The following is a 23,026-nucleotide window of genomic DNA, read 5'->3' as shown; positions in this document are numbered from 1 at the left end:
TTATTATAAAAATGGACCCTAAATGGCCCTGAGCCAATAAACGAATACACAGGAAATTGGCCCCTACTGTGACACCAGTGCAATTAGCAGGAGATGCACAGCAGGGGATTATTAGCCAAACATTCCTTAAACTAGGCCTTTAAAGCAAAGCTTTAATATAATTGTTTTATCGGTTTATTACCTCTCTTTAATATATCCTATCATATAAGTAGCGTCGTTATGGTGTTACTCCAAAATGTAACTAAAGTAAAAGTAATATGATGGATAATTTGTATAAACTAAGCATAGAAATGATCTCGATTTTAATATCTAAATGCACTTACAGATCTTTGTATCATAAGCATGAATCACTTGTCTTATATTACATAATCAAAATTAAGGATATGTTGTTGTTTTTAACATAACTAAGCATTTATAAAACTTGTGACGGATTTATGAAACAATCGAAGTATTTGAATATCGGACGATTACTGTTAATACTTGTTTCAATTTTAATCGCTAGACGAAACATAGCGTACAATATATATTTTATATAATACTGATTGTAATACATGTATACAAGTATGAATGTTTGTACTTGTCGTCATTTTGAATGGAATTCGGCCACATGGGTCTACGGCCTTCTGGGTAAAACGTTCTGTTGTGTTCTCTACGAATGACCTAAAAAAATATGTGTTCTTAAATTGACACAAGTCGACCTGCACTCATTTTAAGAGCAGAAATAACTTAAAACGCATATTAGTTTTGTTTTTAAGAATTGGCATCGACGACAGCAGTGACAACATCGACAACTACAGCAATGACTGTTGGTAAGAAATAATTGCTTAATTACACTCTAGCTGTAATATAACAGTGCATCGTTTTCATACCTAATTTATACATTAGACATGCTCCTTTACATAATTAAATGTGCTAAGAGGGGTGTCCAACAAAATGTTAGGAAATTATAGTGAATGATGACTTAAGAATTATAGTATTTAGTCATATTATTCATACAGAACATCGGCAATCGTGTGCCAAATATAGAGTAAAAACCGCAATTAATGACAAAGATTCGACGGTAGACATCAACGCTACATTAAATATGACGCCACTTAAATATTGTATGGACTTGTTGTACGGGCGGGCGGGCGTTTTGGCGGGCGGCGTCCAGTGTGTAATCCGATCAATATCTTTAGTACCCTTTGTCAAATTATAACCAAATTTGGCCAAATCGTATATGGACATTTCTACATTATTTCGAGGACAAGTTCGATTTCTAATCGAATCGATGTAGTCGCCTGGGTGTTATCGCTGTAATTATTGTAATTACCTAAAATTGATCTTGTCCGTTCAATTGCTTTAAAGACAAGCCTTTTTCCATCAATCACCACATTTGTCAGAATGTGTAGGGCATTATACCTTGTTAATGTCGATAAACCAACTCGCTGTAGTCAACCGAGAGTTGTTGTCCCTAAGAAATATTAATTTCTAGAACATTATTCAAGATTTACTTGATTATAGATGAGCGATATATGGCCATCCTTGCCCTCTTGTTTTATGTATCCATTCAAAAATATAATTTAACGTCAAAATATAAGTGATGTATCCTATGAAGAGTTAGCTAATAAAAGATGTTTAGGATCCTAATATATCTAAGTAACAAATGTATAGGTCATCGTCCGATAGTTGTAAATGGGCCGATCGTTCAGAGAGCGTTGTTAACAGGTCATTGTTTAATTTCAAATATATACTGCCTATGAAGTTTAATGGATACAATTGTGATCTGCAGTATTTCTAACAATGATCAAGACGTCTGTTTCAGCTTTACCTGTTTATTTTAAATGTATGAGAATATCATTGAGTATTTCACCATATGAAGTTAATAACGACGCTGTTAACAACGTTGTTAATTTCAAAGAATCTCTGCATAATCGGCATTATTAAAGCATTTAGTTTTGTCATGTCTTGGTATCTGTTTCTTTACATTTTCTTGAGCAATTTCGTTGCATTTATCCGTCTGTCAAGTCCAAAATTGCTTTGACTTACAGGCAATTAAAGATCTTTAGCCAAATGGTGGTATTCTTAGTGGACAAAACCTATTGCAAGCTCTTGTCTACACAGATTTGAAACATATTCCGCGCTACAATTTCTCGAACAAGTTTAAGTCCCTAATAACGGAGTTTAGCTAAGATTAAGCTGCGTTCACTATATGTGTTTATGTGCAATATGCTTGATTATTTCAATATATTGGAACGAACTATTCATTGCTTGAAAGTTTTTAGTTGTAACAGTTTTCGAAATTAAACGTTTTCAAATTAATCTTATATCGAATGCTTCGTATTCATTTCAATTAGCATTCGTATTATTACTCATTAAATAATGACGTAATTGTCTGCGAAACTGTTTGCCCAGTTTTTAAACACGTGCCGTTATAAACATTCGAACACATAAATACACGTATCCGATACAAACCACTACTCTATTGTGTACACCTTTTCAATGTTGATAAGTAACATCAATAATACATATAGACAAAACATTAATATATTATACTTGTATTTCTTAAAATTTGTTTAATTGATTATAAATGATATATTACACGTGTTTTCATCTCCGAACGTGTTCACATTTCATCATATATGATAATTGAATATCCTGTACTAGTGTTAAAGCGACCTTACGTAAATATTTTCATAAATCGAATTTGTTAACGTTATGTTGAGACAGCCTCACTAATACTGATTAATAATTAATAGATATGATCGCATTTTTTCTTACGTCTATGCTTTACTAACGCAGTAGGGCACGCAAGCGAATTTCATTACGCGTGCTAGCTATAAACACTTATTTTTACATTTAAAATTTATCATGGTTAAAAATAAGCAGTATCTTCTGCATTTGATTGTTTTAAAGAAATGTAACTGACGACCTATATGTGTTTAAACGAATAGCTGAGTTTTGTAATGTCGTATATTATTAGTTAAATGACATCACGTTAATCCAATCGGAATTCAATATTGAAATAAACAATGACGACATTACTCCTTGCTTGTTATACAATATGAGTTAAATCTATACAAAGGACAATGCGAATGTAAATGTATATGCTAAAGCGCGAGTGAATACATTTGATAACTGGAGTTTTGGGTGCAGTTGCTATCACAGATTACTATAAGTGAATGGCGAACAAGTTCTGTCGTCGTAGATAATGCATGATTGGCACAGTAAGAGTAGTAATGATTCGTCTTAGAGTTGTTTGTTTGAATGTATAAAGTTATTCGTTGATTTGTTAACTTTGTTATTAAGTTTATGCTTTTCGTATACATGTTAAGCTTCAATTAAAGCCAAACTACGTTGACGATACAAAATGCGGATTCAAATTGAATATTTCGTTTGTTTACATCTAAACATGTCTTGGTTCAGATCAATCTTATTTATATTTTTAGACTCAACCACGACAGAGAAAAGCCTATATGATGGTACGTGATCTTTTAAAAATTATTTGCCTGAATTATAATGCGTATTGCTTTCACTTTACTATTAATATACAATGAGAAACGTTATACGTTTATTTCATTACAAACACGAATATTGATTTCATTAGCAGAACAGCTTTTTTTCAGTGGCCTTCAGATATTTGGTGATAAAAGATATCATCATAAACCTGCGTCGCTTTTGCCTAATATATGTTTCACATCATTCAGTTGCATAGTAATTTTTCATCCGTAAGGCATCTGAAAAGATTTCAATGAAATGCCACTGGCGTACGGGTTCACATGTATGAATATATATTTTCTAGTCGTCATTTCGTATGATATCCGGCAGATTGGTCTATTACCTGACGGTAAGAAAAGTTCTTTTGTGTTGTTCTGTGTTTTAAAATTGACGTCAGTCGACTTGCACTCCATTTAAAGCAGAAATAATTTCAAAATAATTTTATTTTATTTTTGTTTTTAAGAAATTACATCAACGAAAGCAGTGACATACTCGACATCTACAGCAACGACTGTTGGTAAGAATAATTTAAGATTAAGAACCAAACTCTTGCAATATTGATAAGAGTGAGGTTTGTGCACGTAAACTGGTTGAAACTCCAGTAAATTAACATATTACTGACCGTTCCAAGGCGGTACCTAACGATCCTTGATAAAAAACTACTTATTATATACTTGTTTTAGTATATATGCACTGTGCTTTTTGTGGAAATTTTGTGCTGTTTGTCCATGTTTCATGCTTGTGGTTCTATGTTTTTTGTTCTATGTCTTTGACCTTTACCTTGTGCCAATAATGGGGGTGTATGTTAAAACATTTTGCTACTGAGTTTGGTTCTGTAGTTTTTTTCACATATGTATTTATGTGTTTATTAAATGACAATATAAATGAAATTGCCTATATCAATTGTAACAGTGCAGGATATACACTGCAGTTGTACATTAAACATGATACATGTGCTTAGAGGTGTGTCTCAGAGTATCCTAGAAAATGCATAGAAAATCGACTGAGGGCAAGAGTGTTATAGAATTGAGTAAAAGTATTAACAAAATTATCGTCTGCCAAATTTAGAGTAAAATCGTAAATAATGATTCACAGTTTGGAAGTACACCGCTACATGCAACCGGGCATTGATCAACATAAAATAACGCCGTCAACGAGACAAAATGATTCATGTTTAAACAGTTCAGCGTGTTTTTTTTATTATTTATTTAGGAAATGCCAATTTACAGTACATATAATACATACATTCTATTATGTGTTCACTAATGGAAGAGGTTGTTGTTCCCTAAACTATTTAAGCAATTGAACATAAGTATGACGCATCTTGGTAGTCAAATATCGAAACATATCCTAAACATGCTTTGCTATAAACAACTTTTTTAAGCCAGAATGTGGTATCTTAATCGACGTATACATTTTACAAATGTATACGGTATACAAATGTTATTATTAATAAGTGCCAAACATTGTTATTAATATTTTCAGACTCGAAGACGTCAAAGAATAAACTAGAAGCGTCAAAGAAAAGTGGTATGTGCTAATTAATAATGATTTTCCATCTGTAGGGTATCTACATTTAAATAAATTCAATGCTACTGGCGTACGGGTTCACGACAGGTACTGTATAGGTTGTTTACAATCATCACTGTTCTGCATGCGACCTAAACAATCAATGATATGAACATTATGTTGTCCTAGAAAATACGTCTAACAGCAGTCACGGTTTGATTGATTGAGGATCACAAAACCCACAAGTACTATACTGTCAGCCCGTCACCACAGCACCGGTGTTCTATTCTTTGGAATCCCTCGGTTGCTGACTTCTTGTCCATGAAATTGCAATATGGCCCGTAGTGGGGTGATATGTTTCTGTATTTAATTTAAAGTTAGTCCCATACACATTATAATTCATCTTCAAAATGCCTCAAGCTTGATTGCATATTAATGACATTTAAGCAACGTGCGAAGTTTTTTTTAGAGGACGTATCATTGACTGATACGACCATGACAACGACAATTTCTGCAACGTTAACTACAACAGAAACATTAGCTTTATGTAATTTCGAAACTCGTTGTGTTATGCAGTATATTATAATCTAATATTAAACTCGGTATGTTAGGTGTAATGGAAAGGTCAAGTCAATATCGGTGGTACATTATGTTCATTTTTGTTTGATATGATTGAATTATAGTTAATTGTCTCTGATTTGTGTTTTAAATAGCAAACCCTGGCGAAGAATCCGGACTGACTCAAGGTGAAATCGTTAGTGTAGTAATTGGCGTTATTGTAGGGGTTGGCGCCCTTGGCGTGTGTGTATATTTTGTACGAAAAGTCATCGTGTCATCCAAAATGTATCAAATGAAGCAAGGCCTGTTTAAAGGATTTGGCAATGCGATGTTTAATAAGGGCACGGAGGACGGTGTTATTCTTCAGTGACAGTGTTAGTCTCCAGTGAAGCCCATTCAGTTCTTTGTCAGTTTTTTTAACTTGCTTTTTCAAACATTCAAAGCTTTGTACTTTGCGTGAACTATAAAAATGTTACCCTACGTGCTACTTAAGACGACAGCTATTTAACATACACCTTTTGCTGTATTATTCATCAACAAATATGGTATTTCTTCATCAAACGTTCTGTTTAAAAGAGGAAAAAACTGTTTCATTAACTGATTAAATTAACGACCGAACGTTAATGATATAATGTCTAAAGATAATATTGGAAATATAACATATTTGTATTTATATAGCGACCAAGGTAATAAAGTTGTATATTTTCTGTACACCTTACTTGTATGGTTACATTTGTGTATCGGATGCGATGAAAATATTTATTCCGCCGGTTGAGGATACATTTATGGGTGGCAGCTGTTGAATATTTGATGACGAAGCAAATGAAAAGGCCAATCGGTAGAGAGAACACTTACATTTCCAAAGATTGGTTGAATGCGTTAATGTCCTTTTACTTGCACTGGAGACGAAATAAGCAAAGGTTATCGAGGAATGCCACAGAAAACAATGCTTTAGTTTACCGACATACGGATGAACACAGATCACTCTTTCTGACAACTTTCGCGTCATACGTTGTGATTTGTGCGACAGGCTTTATCTGTCCTAAATCATGGCCAGTCTGCTTTTCTCTATTTTAAAAAAGTATGTCATATATTTGGATAACAATTATCTCCATCAAAATTGAGTCAATAATAATTGTAGTTAATATTCGTCTACAAAAATGAGTGAAAAGAGGCTTTAAACTTTTGTTTTGAATGTGCATGTTTAATAACGTTGGTAATATGTATGTCATAAACGCAGTAACTTCATTTTATTCATGTTATGTCTTTGTTATAGATATGGATAGGTGACCAGTTCTGTACAAGTATCTGATTTAATACAACCAATATCTGAAGTCTTCTCTCGTTTACTTTCAACAGTACCCCGTTTCACACTTACACTAGCCGATATGATTCACTTCTAAACTGTCCGATAGGGGAATGATAAAAAATTCAATAATCAAAGACACTGTATTGAATTTGAATCGATGGACAAGTATGAAATTTAAAAAAAACTTGTCCAAACTTTTACAAACAATGAATATAGCGAGGGGTGTCCGGAAAGTGCAGAAGCGGTCATAGCAGTGTCAAGTGCCATCAAGTTTAATCGTTCATTTAATTACTAATATACGTACATTAAAAGGAGCATAACATCAAATATAAGCATTTGCCAGACCACATTATAGTTAACTTGAAGTTTGGGAGAGTGATGAAGTAAAAGGTAGAGACTTCGGTCTTGCACGTGACACGTAACAAATACAACGACTTTTGTGTGCGATCTTCAAAAAAGGTTCGTGCTCATGCCTCATATCCTCTTTTTGTATCGAAGACATGTTTTAAGATGTTATATCTATTCGTGCATGACAAAGTAGAGGTTCCTAACCTGAAAAAGCGGAAGGAAAGTCGGACGCACGGACGGCATGATTTAAATATGCAAATCTTTAAGAAGTTCAGGGGCGTAACCTGTGCATGATAGCACTTTTATGGACATTTCTCTGTGAGCATAGATGCATCAACCAATAGTCATTAGCCTATTAGCTTGACCTTGACCTTCGAGGTTGGGACGCAGATCGACTGTAAACGTAGCCTTAATGTATCGAAAACAAGTGGTGCCAAGTAAACTAGCATGACAATATTACAGCTCTGACTTCACCAACTACCCTCTATGTACACATACGAGGGCAGCATTCTATAATGATTAGACTCCCCTTTAATTTTACGATTAAACTGTAAGTGTAACTGAAATAGAGTCGTGGCTGTTGCACGTGACACACATTAAAAACAAGTGCTAATTTATTTTAAACCTTATCGTAGCCGGACAATGATACTCTACCTATGATGATACCACTTTAAGTTAAAGCATGAATTTTGAAGACGGTTGGGCGGTCTTGCATAGCCTTTATGTACTGAACACATGTACCAATTAACCCCTGCGTGCATTTCAAATGTATAGCCCGGATACGACCCTATATACTCTATCTGCATATATGCAGCATTTCTTATTGATATATTTGTGTGACATTGACCCTTTTGCCATGGACATGGTTCAAAGGAAAAGGCAGTTACATCACAAATACATACTTACCTTTGTGAACTTAAAGTTATACTTGTATTAAAAATCAAAACATACAAATGAATAACAAACATAAGTTGTGAGTGATAATCATTCAACTACTCACTAAATAATGCATTTATGGAAAAAAGTCAATTACTGATAATAAGATTGAAACCGTGTATTTAAAAGCTGATAACGCATAAATATCAAATTACTGGTGGGTCCTAATTTATTTACAGTGATCAACTATTTGTCTCATAAGGAAGAAATACCGTGTTTTTCTACACATTTCGTTTAAATTAATCAAGGTTTACTTCATAGGAAGCTTTGTTTCCGATATGTATTCATCGTTTTGGGTAAATTAAAACAATTGTGTTAATTGTGGTACTTATTACTTGGGAGTATGAGTGAATCTTCTAATACAGATATGGGACACACTCTTTTTGTCTAAATGAGGTAGAAAGGCAATGAACATGACGACTAAAGAAATGAAATATATATCTTATTATTGGCGAAATAATGATAAATTCTGCACATATTGTCATCGAAAGTTTGATACAAGTTGTTCTGCCTCATATCAGTATAATCTTAGAGCCACTTCTCCTGTTTGTAACCTCATCATAACCCATTCGAAACAAATCGGCCATTTACCATCGAAAACAAAATAGACTATGGAATAAATTCCCTATATATTCTATAAACACTAGCCCAATTTGCATGCGACAAAACACTGATATTTAGTGCTTCACGACTCAAAACATCATTAATGGGGTGAAAGTTCCATAAATGTACTAAATTAAACGACGTTGGGAAAAAGTAACATTTTTTATCACAAATAAATAAATAAAATTAGTTGAACGTAACCACTGTGTGTGACAAAACCCTGCGTAGAAGTACAAACAGTACGGTAAAAATGTAAAAAAGATGATCGAATACATCCGGCATATTCACCCTGTTATTAAAATCACAAACCATTCAGCTTAAAGCCTAAAAATTATGAAAGTAGTCAATATCCTGATATGGCATAACCATGCTATGTATCACTGTCATGACTCAATTAAAAGGAAAGCATGCAATAATGAGTAGGCAGTTTCGAATTGGTGTAATTTTCCCCATTTCCCAATTGGATGTATTATCAGTAGAAGAAGTTCGAAATATTTTAAAAGATATAAGTCATTAATTGAATACTAAGACGTGTATTTTGTATTATTAAGTGATTGCCAATGAAGTGTATTATTGCAGAGGGTAAAGTCATTAGGTTTAACTCATAAATTGAAACGCCTATTGATCTATATGAACATATTGCCAATGAAGTGTATTATTGCAGAGGGTAAAGTCATTAAGTTTGAGTCATAAATTGAAACGCCTATTGATCTATAAGAACATATGTTAATGCAAAATCTTTCTAAAACCTTACTTAGAACACTCAATAAAGATATTGGATGATAATTACCAACGTCTTTTGGATCAGACTTGTTATAAATAGCACAGACTTTCCATTGTCGTAAAACACAGCTATAAACACAATCGGACCGGGTTGCCTTTCCGTTTTTCAGGACTTTTATGAAGTCGAGAACGTCGCGACGGAATATATCAATATCCTGTATCATAATGAAACCATAGAGGGTCCCTTGTTCGAATCATGACCATTGATATCGGCATAAAAAACATTAGTTTCTATCAAAAGGTGAAACAAGCGAACGCAGATCGTCGTATTTTTTTGTAAAATTTTCAGATTTTGGGTAAAAATGTTGATCCGACAGTCTTATTGAATCGCAGTATGCAATAAATAGGACAATGACAGCAAATAGACTGATCGAGAAATCTGGTTCATCAAAACACACTCTATATAAGACAATATATGCAACTAGGAATTAATCGATAAGTGTCTAGAATGTTTCAGTAAAATGTGATGGATCACGAATTACTTGCGAAAGATCAAATTGCTGACATACAGACTCTATCTTATGGTGACTTTAAAATTTGTTCGAGTCAAGGTTGAGATCGCCTGTGATTCATTTAATAATAGAAATATAAACCACCAGTCCTTTTAAATTTTTAATACATTCATAAACATACCGATTAAAATTAGAAGGTCTATAAAAGGTACCCAACAGAAGACGCCTATTCTTAATGCGTTATTTGAGCCAAATGCATTCTGTATCGTTAACTCGAGATCAAACTGAATATAGATACTTAATATAAACGATGATACCTCCGTGCGGACCAGATGGTCTATCTCGTCTGTTAGGAATGTGAAAGAAGGAAATACAAACTTGGGATTATTCAATATAAGGTTTTAACAAGACCATGTTTCTGTAATAGCTAAAATGTCAAAGTCACGTAGAACCGCATACAATGTCCTTTTTACAGAAAAAAACGGCACATGGTAATTGACCATATTTAAGCTACAATCAATGACAGAAAAAACATCAGAAAAGGAGGACGAGAAGGACAAGATACAGGCCCTTGACTTTCATGAACGTCACCAAAATGATTAAAATCATCGGAAGCCAACAAATCAGCTCCAAGTGAGTTAGCGGTCTAGTCCATTTTGTGCATATTTGGTAGCAGTAGAGCAAACTAGCCCTAATTTGAAATATGCCTATTCTAAAGACATTAAAAAACAGGTAATACCAGGATTAAATATTCACAGAAATCGCTAGAGGTAAGGTAAGGAAGAAATTGTAAATAAGAGACGTACATAAGCATATAAAAAAACTTGTGAATGACGAGGTCTGTAAAGTTATAAGGCGGGTGTTGTTTAAAGATACATCTTGTTTCAAACATATTGCTTATATCAGTTTCACGTCTGATAAATTGAATTATTCGCCACAAACGCATTACATGTTTTATTGTAGATTTGCTTCCGTGAAAATGTTAAATATATGCCGTCTAAAAGTACAAATATGAAATTCCAATAACATATTTTAAGCTTTTATGTAAATCGACAAAATATCACAGATGAGTATTTGTATAAACTGTTTTTCTCTCGCGCCGCTACGATGTCAGCATATCATTATTGTTTTAAGTGATCTGAACGCTTTGTTTAAATACAATTCTAATCAGGTATCAAATATTTTTTTGTGCTTTCCTTTTTTATTTAGATAAACTTTAATAGTCTGAATCGACTTCAAACAATAGACAATCGCTACGAATAAAGAGTATAACCTTTTGAGACTAATTACTTTTTTATCCTCCATACATGAAGAGGAATATATAAGAAAACGTTTTTACATGCATGTAGTAAATAAACAAAAACACGAAGAAGAATTATACACTTAGTACAAATACATTCCTTAAACATGTAATTAATTATAGATGATGGCATTTAAGGCATGTATGCATTAAAGACGAATAAATGCGTGAAAGACTGTAGATATGTCGCCAATGTTCAATAAATCCTTATTGTATAATCCAATAGGTTACGCTGTCCATCTCTGACTAACAACGTTCGACAAGTGATCAGGTGGAGCGAGGTTCCAATTTGGATTATGTAAATCGTTTCCATCGCTCCCTGAGGGATATGGTTTGTAAACTGCATGTAAGTAGTTTTCGCTGTCTCTCATTTTAGAGGAGCTTCTTTTAGGGATTTTCGGCAACGGGCGACGCGTTGTCGCACTCTCAATGTCATCCTGTATTGTATCGTATTGATGAGTGGTGTCACTTTTTTGCCGGATATATTGGTAGTCATTACCACTAGCATCGATTAAGCGTTGTTGTCGCAGCGTAACTACTTCGTCATGGATATCGTAATATATACTTCCTTCTTCCTTCAAACAAACGTAAGATACAGTATGTGTTATACCAAACAATCGCATGTTTTATTTGGGCAAAGAGTATTAAACCTTTTAAAGATTTTCAGTGTGCATTTTGATGGAATATATACATGTATAAATTAACACTTAAGACGATGATAAGTTTCGCGAAGATATTCTTCCAGTACACTCCCTTTTCGGTGTTAAGTAAACTCTTTCAAAAAACGTAAAATACAAAGGCGATTAAATATACTTTAGCTATTATTTTGAGAAAAAATATTCAACTCTTAACATTTGAAAATTTTAATGAATACAAATTTACTGTATTATATGGATGAAAAATAACGATAATGCTGCTGGGTTCGCTCCCTGGTTGCGTCATTTCCAAAGAAGTTAACAGTTATAACAAGTAGCTCCCTTGCCTGGCGCTCGGCATTTAAAGGATAGTGCTTAGAAAAGTGGTGTACTCAGTACTGATTTAACCCAGAAAAGTTGAACCCCGTGTATCGGTGATTTAAAATGAGCACGTCGAAGAATCAATGGGCCTCTTCAGCAAAGAACGAAGGACCCCGTTGAAAAAGTGCTTGCACATTCACGGGTTTTCCTTTGATCGCAAGGTCCAAAGAAATACAATTAGCCCCGAAAGAAACAACAACGGAAATTGAAAAGTTCTAATCCTAATCTTATCCTAACAGGAACTGTACGACCACATTATTTGTGGGAAAATGACAACAGGAAAATATCACTCAAAGACACATTTTCTTAGCCAGAATACACATACAATGAAGCAATTGAAGGAGTACAATTTACGATTTTATTTCGAATTTCAAGATCTTATGACACAAAAAATTATTCGTTTATTTGTTTTTTCATTGATCGTAACAATAAGAAGCAGTCCAGCGGTTATTTCATCATTCATTCGACATTATTACCAAATACTATAATGTTGTTTAATGGTCGTACCTCCATGATGGTATTTGTGGATGGCGGCTGAATTCGGGTGTTTTCATGTTGAACGTGTTCGGTTCTGTTGTCTGTAAATACGTACATTACATAGCTTTAAGCTATCACCTAGTTAAGAAATCGGTCTTTATAAAATATTTGATCACTTGGCTTGTCTCTGTTTTTAGATTTAGAAACATCCTTCCCATTTTGCAACTTTGCTATAAAGCTTGCATTCAAATATTGATTTTATTTAAGCATTTTGATAATGCCAAAATATTTTTATTTTGGAAATGTTTTTTTTTTTAATTTTACAACCACGGTTTTGTTTTACGGGAATATAGAATAAGAGAACTATGAAGGGAAATAATTGCCCCTTTTAGTTATTTTGCTCTGAAAATAATGGAGATTAAAGATGCCATAGAGGCATCCCTTTTAGCAAGATAAAGACTGGTTGTAAACAAAGGTATTGAGAATAAAAAAATACAAGTATACGTGTTTTTTATCTATCTGTTGTAAAGTTATTATATTTAATTGAATATGCACAAAATATAATTATTATTGCAATAATATATTGATATAATTTGGGTTGAACAAAAAGCTATAAACAACATTAGAAATCGGCCTTCCCCGCATATATGTGTTGGTCTTAGGAACCAATTTAACTAAATAAAACTACATACGAGCGTATGTATTTTTATGGGCAAAAACACTTTCGAAATACCCGTATAATGATATTAAAATTCGCTATCAATTTTATATAGACAACATAATGTTCATATTCTTTAACCCGTATGAATTTATGAATTCATTGTGTTCTCAATATTGCGCTCTTCTTGGATTACCGCGAAGTCATTTAACCAATGATGTTATCGGCAAGTTGATGTCGATTACCATTCTCTATCAATAAATACTCAGATACAGGTAATTTCACTGGTTTCAATGATAATTTATTTTATTTTAAAATGCGGTTTTAATGAATAATCTCTATTATTCGCGTGGTGTATAAACGCCGACGGGAATTCGAGCAAATTCCATGCAGCAATGATAAGCGAATAATAGCGATTTTTCATTATAACTGCATTTTAAAGTAAAATAAATTATCATTAAAACCAGAGAAATTACCTGTAGAATATGCGGCCAATCATTCATTCAACAACATGTATGGAACTTACGATGTTGGCATTTTATACAACAGTATAATAGTCGAATAGCAACAATTCCGAAAACAACACCAGCCAGGATAGTCGCCACTATCCAAATCGGAAATGTTGGTTTACTCGCCACAATGTCTGCAAAAAAATGTTCATGAGTAGTTATTATTACAACTCCTAATACTGTTTATTAAGTTTTGCAAATAAAAAAGCAAAAGCTCCAACTTTCGCCCATCCCATTTTAGGACGCCAAATTTAGTGATATGTAGTTGTGCGGTAAGTCAAATGTAGAGAGCTGACACAGTTTTTGCCAATTCAGCTGTCATAAGCCTGTAATGACTTGTTGATGAATGGACAATGACTTCTATAACATTCGATCGGACAATACCGATTTTAGTAATTTCTATAATTAGAATGCAAAAACTCGCGCGTTACTCAAGCGATACGGCTGGTAATCGAGCTGACAAATGTTGATGATGATTGGACACAGGTTTCATAAGTGATTGATTATACTAGTGCGATTTTAGGAAATATATAAATAAAGGGTGATAACTCTCGAGTGACTCAAGCTTTATTAACGAGCTTTTTCAATGAATTATTACCTTACGGATTCTGACCAAATTGATGATGACTGAACAAAGGCGTCTGAAGCTATGTAGTGAATAGAGCGATATGGCTAGGGTCGGGATGAACCTATCTTACACGAGCGGCTATGGTAGATGCTTTTTCTAGCCCATCAGTTCAACAAAATTAAGTAAAAATGTATTTTTTGCTGGAACTCTTTTGTGCTTAGTGAAAATAATTGCGTATGGATATGCGATAGTTCGTGGTTGTCATGGATATGCGCGCAGTGATTCAGTTTATGTAAATAGTCAAATCGGTCTTTAAATAGTTCTAAGGAGAATGAAGCATTATTTCTTGAATGGTGCGTGAAAACTGTTTCATGGTGACATTTGAAGCGAGAAATAATTAATTAGCGTTCTAAATATTACCACAAGACAAGATTTCCTTGATGCTACTGACGACAGTCTTCAACAAGGGAGGTAATTACAATGTTGTGACCATTAAAAAGGAGTTCCATACGGGCATTTTATTTTCGCCCGTGGGCAAGATAAGAATATCTAGAATGGTTAAATTATTGGATCTACTTATCTGAGTTGGGAGAAATAATGCTCATAAACATTGTGACCAAGTTTGTAATGATTTTGACAAGACTTTCTAAAGTCATCGGTCAAGAACGATTTTAGATACTTTATATAATTGAATGGAGACAAATGTTTCTACAGTTATTGATCAGAAAACATACTGGACGCCGCTCGCCAGATCCTGTTACAGGTGAAACTATGATACGTCCCTGTCCAAAACGCCTTGTCAGTTTTAAGTCATCAATTTATTGATTACAAAAATTATTTCGGTTTGTAAAACAAATGAAAATTTAATATGGAATGCCCTGACAGCTGCATGTTTTGACCTGTTAGTTAAAACATTTAAATAGTGTGTATTATTTGGGTTAAAATTCACTTTTAAAAGCTTTGTGTACACCATTACGATTTTCTTAGCAATAACTTTAATTTAATACTAATTTGCTATTAAGCAAAACAACAATAATGTCTCATACCCGTCTTCTCATCGTTTCTTTGAGACACCATAATTCTGGTTGTATTGCTAGCTCGGCCAAACTTATTCTGAGCAATACAGTTGTACATCAGATCTACGGAGCTTGAAACAATCTTCAAGGTGCATGTTGGCATATCACAAACTTCTAAAACTTCAACTTTGGTTCCATTTTCTGGGTCAACCATTTCCCAAGTGATGTTGCTGTCCGGGTAACCATCAGACAAACAGTTCAGATAAACAATGTTGTATGGTGGTGCAGGTGTTGTTCCTTCAATGCGAACCGACGGTTTTTCTGAAATGTTATTGAAACAAAGGAAATTACATGGATAAGTACAGAAGCCTTAAATTTAACTAATATTTTGTTTAATTGCAAAAGGATCAAGTTAAAACAAACACCGAACAAGATTCAAGACGAAATACATTACACAAATATAAAAAATATGAATCGTCATTAGAATTTTGAGGGGTAAGCCGTCTGGACATGGTCAGTCATACCTAAGTAAGATCGTATGCCTTTCTATTTCAAAATTTTAAATCTAAACGTTTGCGTATAAAATAAACAATTACTATAAAGGAAACATTTTTTTTTAAATTTGATGATTTAGTTTGTGTTTTGTCGAATAGTCATTATGAGGAAAACTTTACGAATAACTATACATGAAGTAACAAACATACTAAGTACATGCTCACTTTTTCACGGTATAACAATATTAGTCTGAATTCTAATGAATCGTTTAAACGATTTTGTTTTAGAGTCCAATAACATTGTCTTGAATACATTTATCATAAACTGTATGATAATTATAGTATATCTTACGAGGAAATATCAAAATTGTAGAATTTGTCAGAACGAACTCCGAGCATTTGACGCTGCAGTAAATTTCACTTTTCAAATCAAACGCTGAAGTATTAAAAGATATAACTTCATTAAACGTATTGTTTGTGAAGTCCTTTGAAACTACAGAGTATGTCATGTTCTCTGTTTTAAAATTCCATTTTGATTTACAAACATGGTGTGCAGCAATGGCTGTACAGGAAACAACCAATTCTTCCCGCATGCGCATGGGTATCGTGTATGTTAAGTATAGAGCCGATGGTGGGTCTGAAAAAGACAACATAAAAAAACAAAAGATATCACACATTGTTCCGGCGGTGAACAAGAATACAATAATATATATATATATATATATATATATATATATATATATATATATATATATATATATATATATATATATATATATATATATATATATATATATATATGCAACAACAATGGCAATAAAAGCGGTTAACTTCAATTGAGTGGCCTTAAACATGTATGGCATTTAAACTTCACACTCGAATTTGCTTTAAACGGACCATTCCACGCCATTTTACACATTCCTGAAGTAAAACCTCATCCAGTTATTTAATGAAATTAAACTATTTATGAGTTCATGAATAAACAAGTTACTTACATATATAGTCAATATGTACAGCGTGCGATAGGATTGAATTAAATAAACCCTCATCATCCGCCGACTGTCTACACAGTAATTCCTCGTTTTCCCAGCGGCTATTATTTGACGAATGTTTTGCAATGGTTTTAAATATCCCTTTTGAAATGTCAACAATTGACAGATTGGTACGAACAGTTATTGAAAAGTTTCCCTTCACAAAAATGTCAAGTCTTGGTGGCGGTCTCGCAAAAGTGGAAGTGCAAGTTATATCAATAGTTTCGCCCCTCATGACAGATGTTGCCTGAAGCTTTGGCGGCTCTTCTGGTGAAACTGCAAAATAAATATGAGTACCGCGGAGCGAAGGCCAACACTGTTAGAAAGAGCATTTCTCAATGTGAAACTAAGCATTGCCTTCGGATGTGAGTATTCTTTCTTGCACCATGTTAACAATGTTTCAACTAAATATGTTGAATCGTTTTGAGTGATGGCCATGGTTTTTGCACGCTAACGTCATTGCTTCTACAAAAGCTGACGATGAAAACAACTGGTGCTTTAATATTTATTTAACGCTTCTGACAATAACTCTGCATTAATATATGCACTGATAATAGTAATGTACACAAATGTATATAGCTAGTAGCTGCTAAGCTTGAAAGAAATATAATAACACCAAATGAGCAAACAAAATTCGGAAGATCAAAACACCGAAGGATCGAATCATGCTTGATGTATTTTCTAAGTAACTCATGTGTTGTATTGGTTTTATAAATAATGCAGATAATAGTAAGGATTTAACAGTCAACCGAAATATAAAAAACAACGTTAGACATGGCCATTAAATTTTCCGTAAGACAACCTGCTAAATGGGTGATGCCCTCTCTTTTAGAAGAAACAGGAGGTGTAACACAAAAATGCCTTGTCAGACGGATAGCAATTAGTTTCAAACATATATGTTGAGTAAAATGTTTGATAAAAAATGTATTAAAACGAAGTTTTAAAAAATGTTTCTCTTTAAGTATCCATCGCACTGTAAGTATTAGCGTAAAGTTAAAATAAAACTACATGGAAAGTAATAGTATGGCCAAGATCTGAACAAATCATTTAGAATCGATAAGGGGTTTTAATTGGGCCACATTGATCTCAAAGAATGACCTTTACATTTTATCTGAATTATCATCCGCGAAACACCTTCTAATGGTGCCCTATAAATCTGTGCAGTTTGCTTGAATGTCAACAAATAACAAAAGCAAGTGCAATCCAGTATTGCAAACATTGACCGCTAATTATGACCTAAGCCTTCGTATGTGAGTACGAATCGTATGCGTAACAATTTTTCCGTGCAATGCTGCAGAACATGTCTGCGATATTTGATTGAATTCCCACTAATAGTTGTCACATAAACTATTGTTTTGACATACTTTTTGCGTAAAATGGACTTCCAAGTGTTACATTGACCTTTGATTTGAAAGCGCAAACATTCGCAAGGTGCTCTACAAAATCCTAAATTTGTTTGATTTCGCATGAATAGTTTGACTGATATACCAGGTTTTGCTTGGAAATCTATATTGTGCAATATTAAATGCCAATTGTGACATTGACATAAAAGATGAGCACATGTTTTTCAATGCGACATTCCTTCCTATAGTGATGAACTATTCTGTAAAGTTTGATAACATCAATAATAATTTAGGTTTTACGAAAAAGTGTTAATGGACAAACAGTCAAACGGTCACACGAACGTATAGTGCGACTACTATTACCTTCCTTCGGTTGCATCAAACAGCAAAGGATGAAACCTGAATATAAGAATAATTAAGCTATATTACCTACGAGGTAGATGGTCGCCTTCGCCGACAAAGCTCTGTTACGTAACATGTAAGTGCATTGAACTGTCATAAGATGGTAGGAATCGTTTGGTATGGCATAAGAATCTAAACCGTATCTTAAAGGTGACATTTTGTATGAATGAAATTCATCAGATTCAATTGTGAATTTGACACCTTCGATACCAAGACTTCCGTTCTGTTCACAAAACAATTTTCGAAGTGGTTCTTCCTTTTTGAAAACGATGCATTCACTGCAGAACGAAATGCTAGTTAAAGGACCTATTACAGTTGCATCTGAAAATTGTTAAAAAAAATTAAAAACAAACATTCATGTTTTTGATTAATATAAAAGAGCATAGGAAATCATGCAAAGTTAAGATTTTGTTATGAACATAATTTTAAAATGCATTTCAAAATGTATTACATACCTTCAACGTCTAACTGGATAGGATTTGAATAGTTAATGCGTATACCATCCATACATTGGACACGATACACATCACTGTCATTCTTTTTAGCATTCATTAAAACAGCTCTATATTCGTTTTTGTCCAGATGCTGTTTTAAACGAATTAAGGATTTTGGAATTGTAGACTTGTTCGTGCCTTTTATCAACTCCATAGCAGAGTTTTCGCTGTAATTTGTAATTATCTCTGGAGAGGGAAAGAACCCAAACCAGATCTCATCACCCTCAATAAAAGGTTGTTTGGTGAGAAAGTTGAGTTCACCACAACCGAACGCATCTGTGGATTCTACAAAAAAAAGAGTCAATGACCTCTGATACCCCTCTTTGAATTTACTTATTTTAATTCGTAGCAATGCACTTTAAATTTTATATTGTGGCTTAAAATATTGCTGATAATACTGTAAAATTGTTTTCTTAAGCATTTAATACTGAAAATATAACCAAGCTACCTAATCACTTAAAATATGACCAAGCTATCTAATCACGATTACATTTCAGGTGCAAAAACTGGCATTCCAGTCATTCATGAAATGTATAATAACTCTTTCTATCCACTTCTCGGAGAAATATCCTGAACTTTAAAATATATATAAATGATACTTCGCCGAATAAATAAACATAACATTAGTAAAATTATTATGTCTTGAAAACAGGACGGTCCAGAATATACTAGTATCATAATGATTTTAAATGAGATAAATTCCATTATTGAGTGCTCTATAAAACATCGAAAATATGTCATACAATACGATTAAAGATACATTGTTATGAAAATTAGTACATAGTTCATATACAAAACATCAGAACCCGAAATCATATTTTAAAACTCTATAGATTGCTGTTACTCATTAGTATGTCCGTGCCCATTCCCGAATGAACGGAAGTGCAGCCCCGGCGTGTCTCTCATCTCTGCTATATTTCAATATGTGAAAAACATATTAATCCATTTCTTGAAAAATATCGAAGTTTAACTATTATTTATTAATATTATTATTGTTAATTATTTAACAAACTAATTGTTCAAAATGGTTTGGGTCAAAATCATTAAAGCATCTTAGGTTCATTGCTGAAAATGAAGAAATCTTTTTTGATGAAATGAAGCAGATAAATATGTAAACTCCATTGAAACTCCATATCAACGTCTTTCTAATGCGCAAAAAGTGTTGCCCGCTTTGCGCATCGCCACTTTATGTGTTGTAAGGGTCTCGTTAATTACTAATTGCTATTGTTCAAATATTTATGACTTGTATTATTATAAATGCAAAGAATAATTTGAGTAGATACGATGTATTATGCAACGATGATCATTGAATTTTCTTCGGTTTTAGGTCTGCTTGAAAATGAGAAAACAATTGCTATGCAACTGTAATTACTGGCTATGACCGCGTTAATTTCAACGTAAAATTACGTCCAACAAATATATGTTGAATAACGTCAGCTGACCAAAGGCATTATTTAAAATTAATTTAAAATTGCAGAGATAATTGTAATTATAAGCTAGTGTTTATAACCAATGAGTCATACACATGGCGCCAGAAAGTAGCAGTAAATAAATAGAAAAACCAACCTTTAATGAAATCTTCAAGCAACAGAACATACACCCAGATGAACATTTTGATGTTTAACAGCTGACGCTTTGCTTTTGATATCAACATTCAAACGACACAGAGCGAACTATTTGGCAAATCTTTCCATACGTATGTGTCCAGTTAGTATTCCTTTGTAACACAAATGATAATTGTTTCAGTTGGTATTGTCATTGTTGTTTTTGTTGCTGCTGTTTCGGGCAGGGGTCACGAATATGCACGCACTTTAAAGCTATCTCAGATTCCTCAGTAACTCTAGGTACTGTTTGTGAATATGTTATCCTACGAAATACGACTGTAGAGTAAGGAAGTTTCAATGCCAAAGCCTGTGGTCGGCGTTCAATATGAGTTTCGTTATCTTATTGAATAAATCATTTATATTTTCCTTGATATTTAAGTAGTGGTATTGTGTGGTTACTGTATTGTAGTATTATTCATATGTATCAGCATTACTTAATATCAGTAACAATCAAAACCAATCTAACATTAGACCAAAAACGGACTTTTTCAAAGTACAAAATTTTATGCACTAAGCTAACGCAGGACGGAAAAAATCGACAAAAACATAGAATACGTTGATACATTCTGCTAAAAAATGCGGTTAAATCTCAGTGCACCTGTCATTATACACATATTAATTAACACATATTAATTTTGATACAACTACACTACCATAATTTAAGAATTCCGATACTTTTATTAATCTTTTACTTTTTGCCATATTTTCTTTGTCAGTTAATTACTTTTTTTATAGATTGTATAGGTGAATATTGAGATATAATTTTGATTTTAACTTAGTTGTACAGTAATTAAGTGGTTTGTTGGTGTCATAATTTCTTAATATTTCCATATAGAAACGTGACATTAACATTTACTTTGACCTATGTCATTCGTTATTGCCCGATTCGTATCATATTACAACAATTCCCAAAATGTCATTACTTTATTTCGTCTTATTTTAAGAAGTGAAAACGTATAACGGCTTTAAATATATATTTTTCATCTTTTGTCTGTTCAAGGCGTACTCTTTTCTTTGGTGTGGTTATGTAATGTTTGCACATTTATTTAAGTGGACAGGTTTTTCGTTGGAACAATCACCTTGCATGTTAGCGATGTTCTGTCCTTGAACACGTTTTTTAAGGTACACTGTAACACAGGTGGGGATAGCATGTAGGGTCGGGCAACCATGGGATTCCTGTATTTGTTTTTTTAAAGATTCAAAATTCGAATTTGCATAACTTGTTCGATGTCATTGCGAAGTTAAGATATTTATAAAAATGTAACATTTATGATTCATTGAAAAAATCACACAACTATTTCTACTCTCAAATTCACTTTTTGGCAATTGCAAACTTCAAAAAGAGCTCAAAAACGTTTTTTAGCTGTTGAAAGTTATAAAACTTAAATCGTTATTGTGAAATAAATCCGAAAAACTCCTTTTAATCAGAGTACCAACAAAATTCGCAAAAAAAACAACACACTCTTAGTTATTTTTGTGCCTAGGTTTATGTATATGATCGGATAAAATTAAACTAAATTGCGAACGTCTTGTTCCTTCGTTTCTAGTTAAATGTATGAAAAGCAGTTAAACAGTCAAAACATTATTTAATTTTGCCTCTATTTTGAATGAATAATGATAGTTATTCACATTGTACAGAGGCGATCAATCAAATTCCTTCAGTTTCCATGCTGTTAACTGTTTTAATATCCCACTTTGTGGTTATAGTTCATATTAAAATTTCAGGGGCAACACCGAGGCTAGATGGGGTTAAAACAAAGTATGTTACGTTTGTATGAGGATACATGTAATTAGAACACTACATTTCAGAATTGAAACATGGCAACAATAGTACACTTTAAAAGAAAACACGATAAATCAAAAATGTTTCTTAACAAATATAGCTACTAAAATATACATTCACTAATCATGCTACATGTTTAAAAATGACTTGTATGCTGTAACATAAAAAAGCGAAAAACAACATTTATAAAACACCCATTCTTTGTAATCCTTCAAAGCTTTGATACATCAGTTCTCAATAATCCTGTTATTTAATTGTCAGGATAACTTGCTTCCCGCAAAAGGTTATCTTCATCTATACCTGACTCATCACAATCAACATCATTATCAGCACATAAGCTTTAATGTGTTGATAAC

The 23,026-nt window shown here is 33.2% G+C and overlaps 2 protein-coding genes across 2 annotated transcripts in view; one reads left to right on the top strand and one right to left on the bottom strand.

Moving 5' to 3' along the window:
* LOC128234709 (uncharacterized) overlaps positions 1-6,861 on the top strand; it is a 34,531-nt gene extending 27,670 nt beyond the window's left edge. Inside the window, exons 29-33 of the mRNA XM_052949134.1 lie at positions 756-809; positions 3,429-3,461; positions 3,941-3,994; positions 4,963-5,007; positions 5,700-6,861. Of these exons, the coding sequence (XP_052805094.1) occupies positions 756-809; positions 3,429-3,461; positions 3,941-3,994; positions 4,963-5,007; positions 5,700-5,914 (401 nt within the window). The 3' untranslated portion in view covers positions 5,915-6,861. The remainder of the gene's footprint in view (positions 1-755; positions 810-3,428; positions 3,462-3,940; positions 3,995-4,962; positions 5,008-5,699) is intronic.
* A 4,137-nt stretch (positions 6,862-10,998) lies between these two features.
* LOC128234710 (uncharacterized) lies at positions 10,999-21,133 on the bottom strand. Its single transcript, XM_052949136.1, has 9 exons — positions 20,850-21,133; positions 19,245-19,568; positions 18,817-19,110; positions 17,009-17,320; positions 16,366-16,650; positions 15,550-15,840; positions 13,953-14,069; positions 12,799-12,869; positions 10,999-11,850 (listed from the first exon to the last, which is right to left on the bottom strand). The coding sequence occupies exons 1-9, from the start codon at positions 20,935-20,937 to the stop codon at positions 11,503-11,505; spliced, it is 2,130 nt and encodes a 709-aa protein (XP_052805096.1). The 5' UTR covers positions 20,938-21,133; the 3' UTR covers positions 10,999-11,502.
* Between the last annotated feature and the right edge of the window lie 1,893 nt (positions 21,134-23,026).

Source organism: Mya arenaria, chromosome 5 (genome assembly GCF_026914265.1).
Source record: "Mya arenaria isolate MELC-2E11 chromosome 5, ASM2691426v1".
In the NCBI taxonomy this organism is placed as follows: domain Eukaryota; kingdom Metazoa; phylum Mollusca; class Bivalvia; order Myida; family Myidae; genus Mya; species Mya arenaria.
Note: the sequence above shows the minus strand (reverse complement) of the source record. Positions and strands in the feature narration are given on the sequence as shown.

What these genes read in the sequence shown, in the direction of transcription:
- LOC128234710 (XM_052949136.1), bottom strand. Translation starts at nt 20,937, where the DNA reads ATGTTGATATCAAAAGCAAAGCGTCAGCTGTTAAACATCAAAATGTTC. An exon ending in GCTTGAAGATTTCATTAAAG is followed by an intron (nt 19,569 to 20,849) that starts GTTGGTTTTTCT and finishes TTTTTTTTGTAG; the next exon opens with AATCCACAGATGCGTTCGGT. An exon ending in TATCCAGTTAGACGTTGAAG is followed by an intron (nt 19,111 to 19,244) that starts GTATGTAATACA and finishes AACAATTTTCAG; the next exon opens with ATGCAACTGTAATAGGTCCT.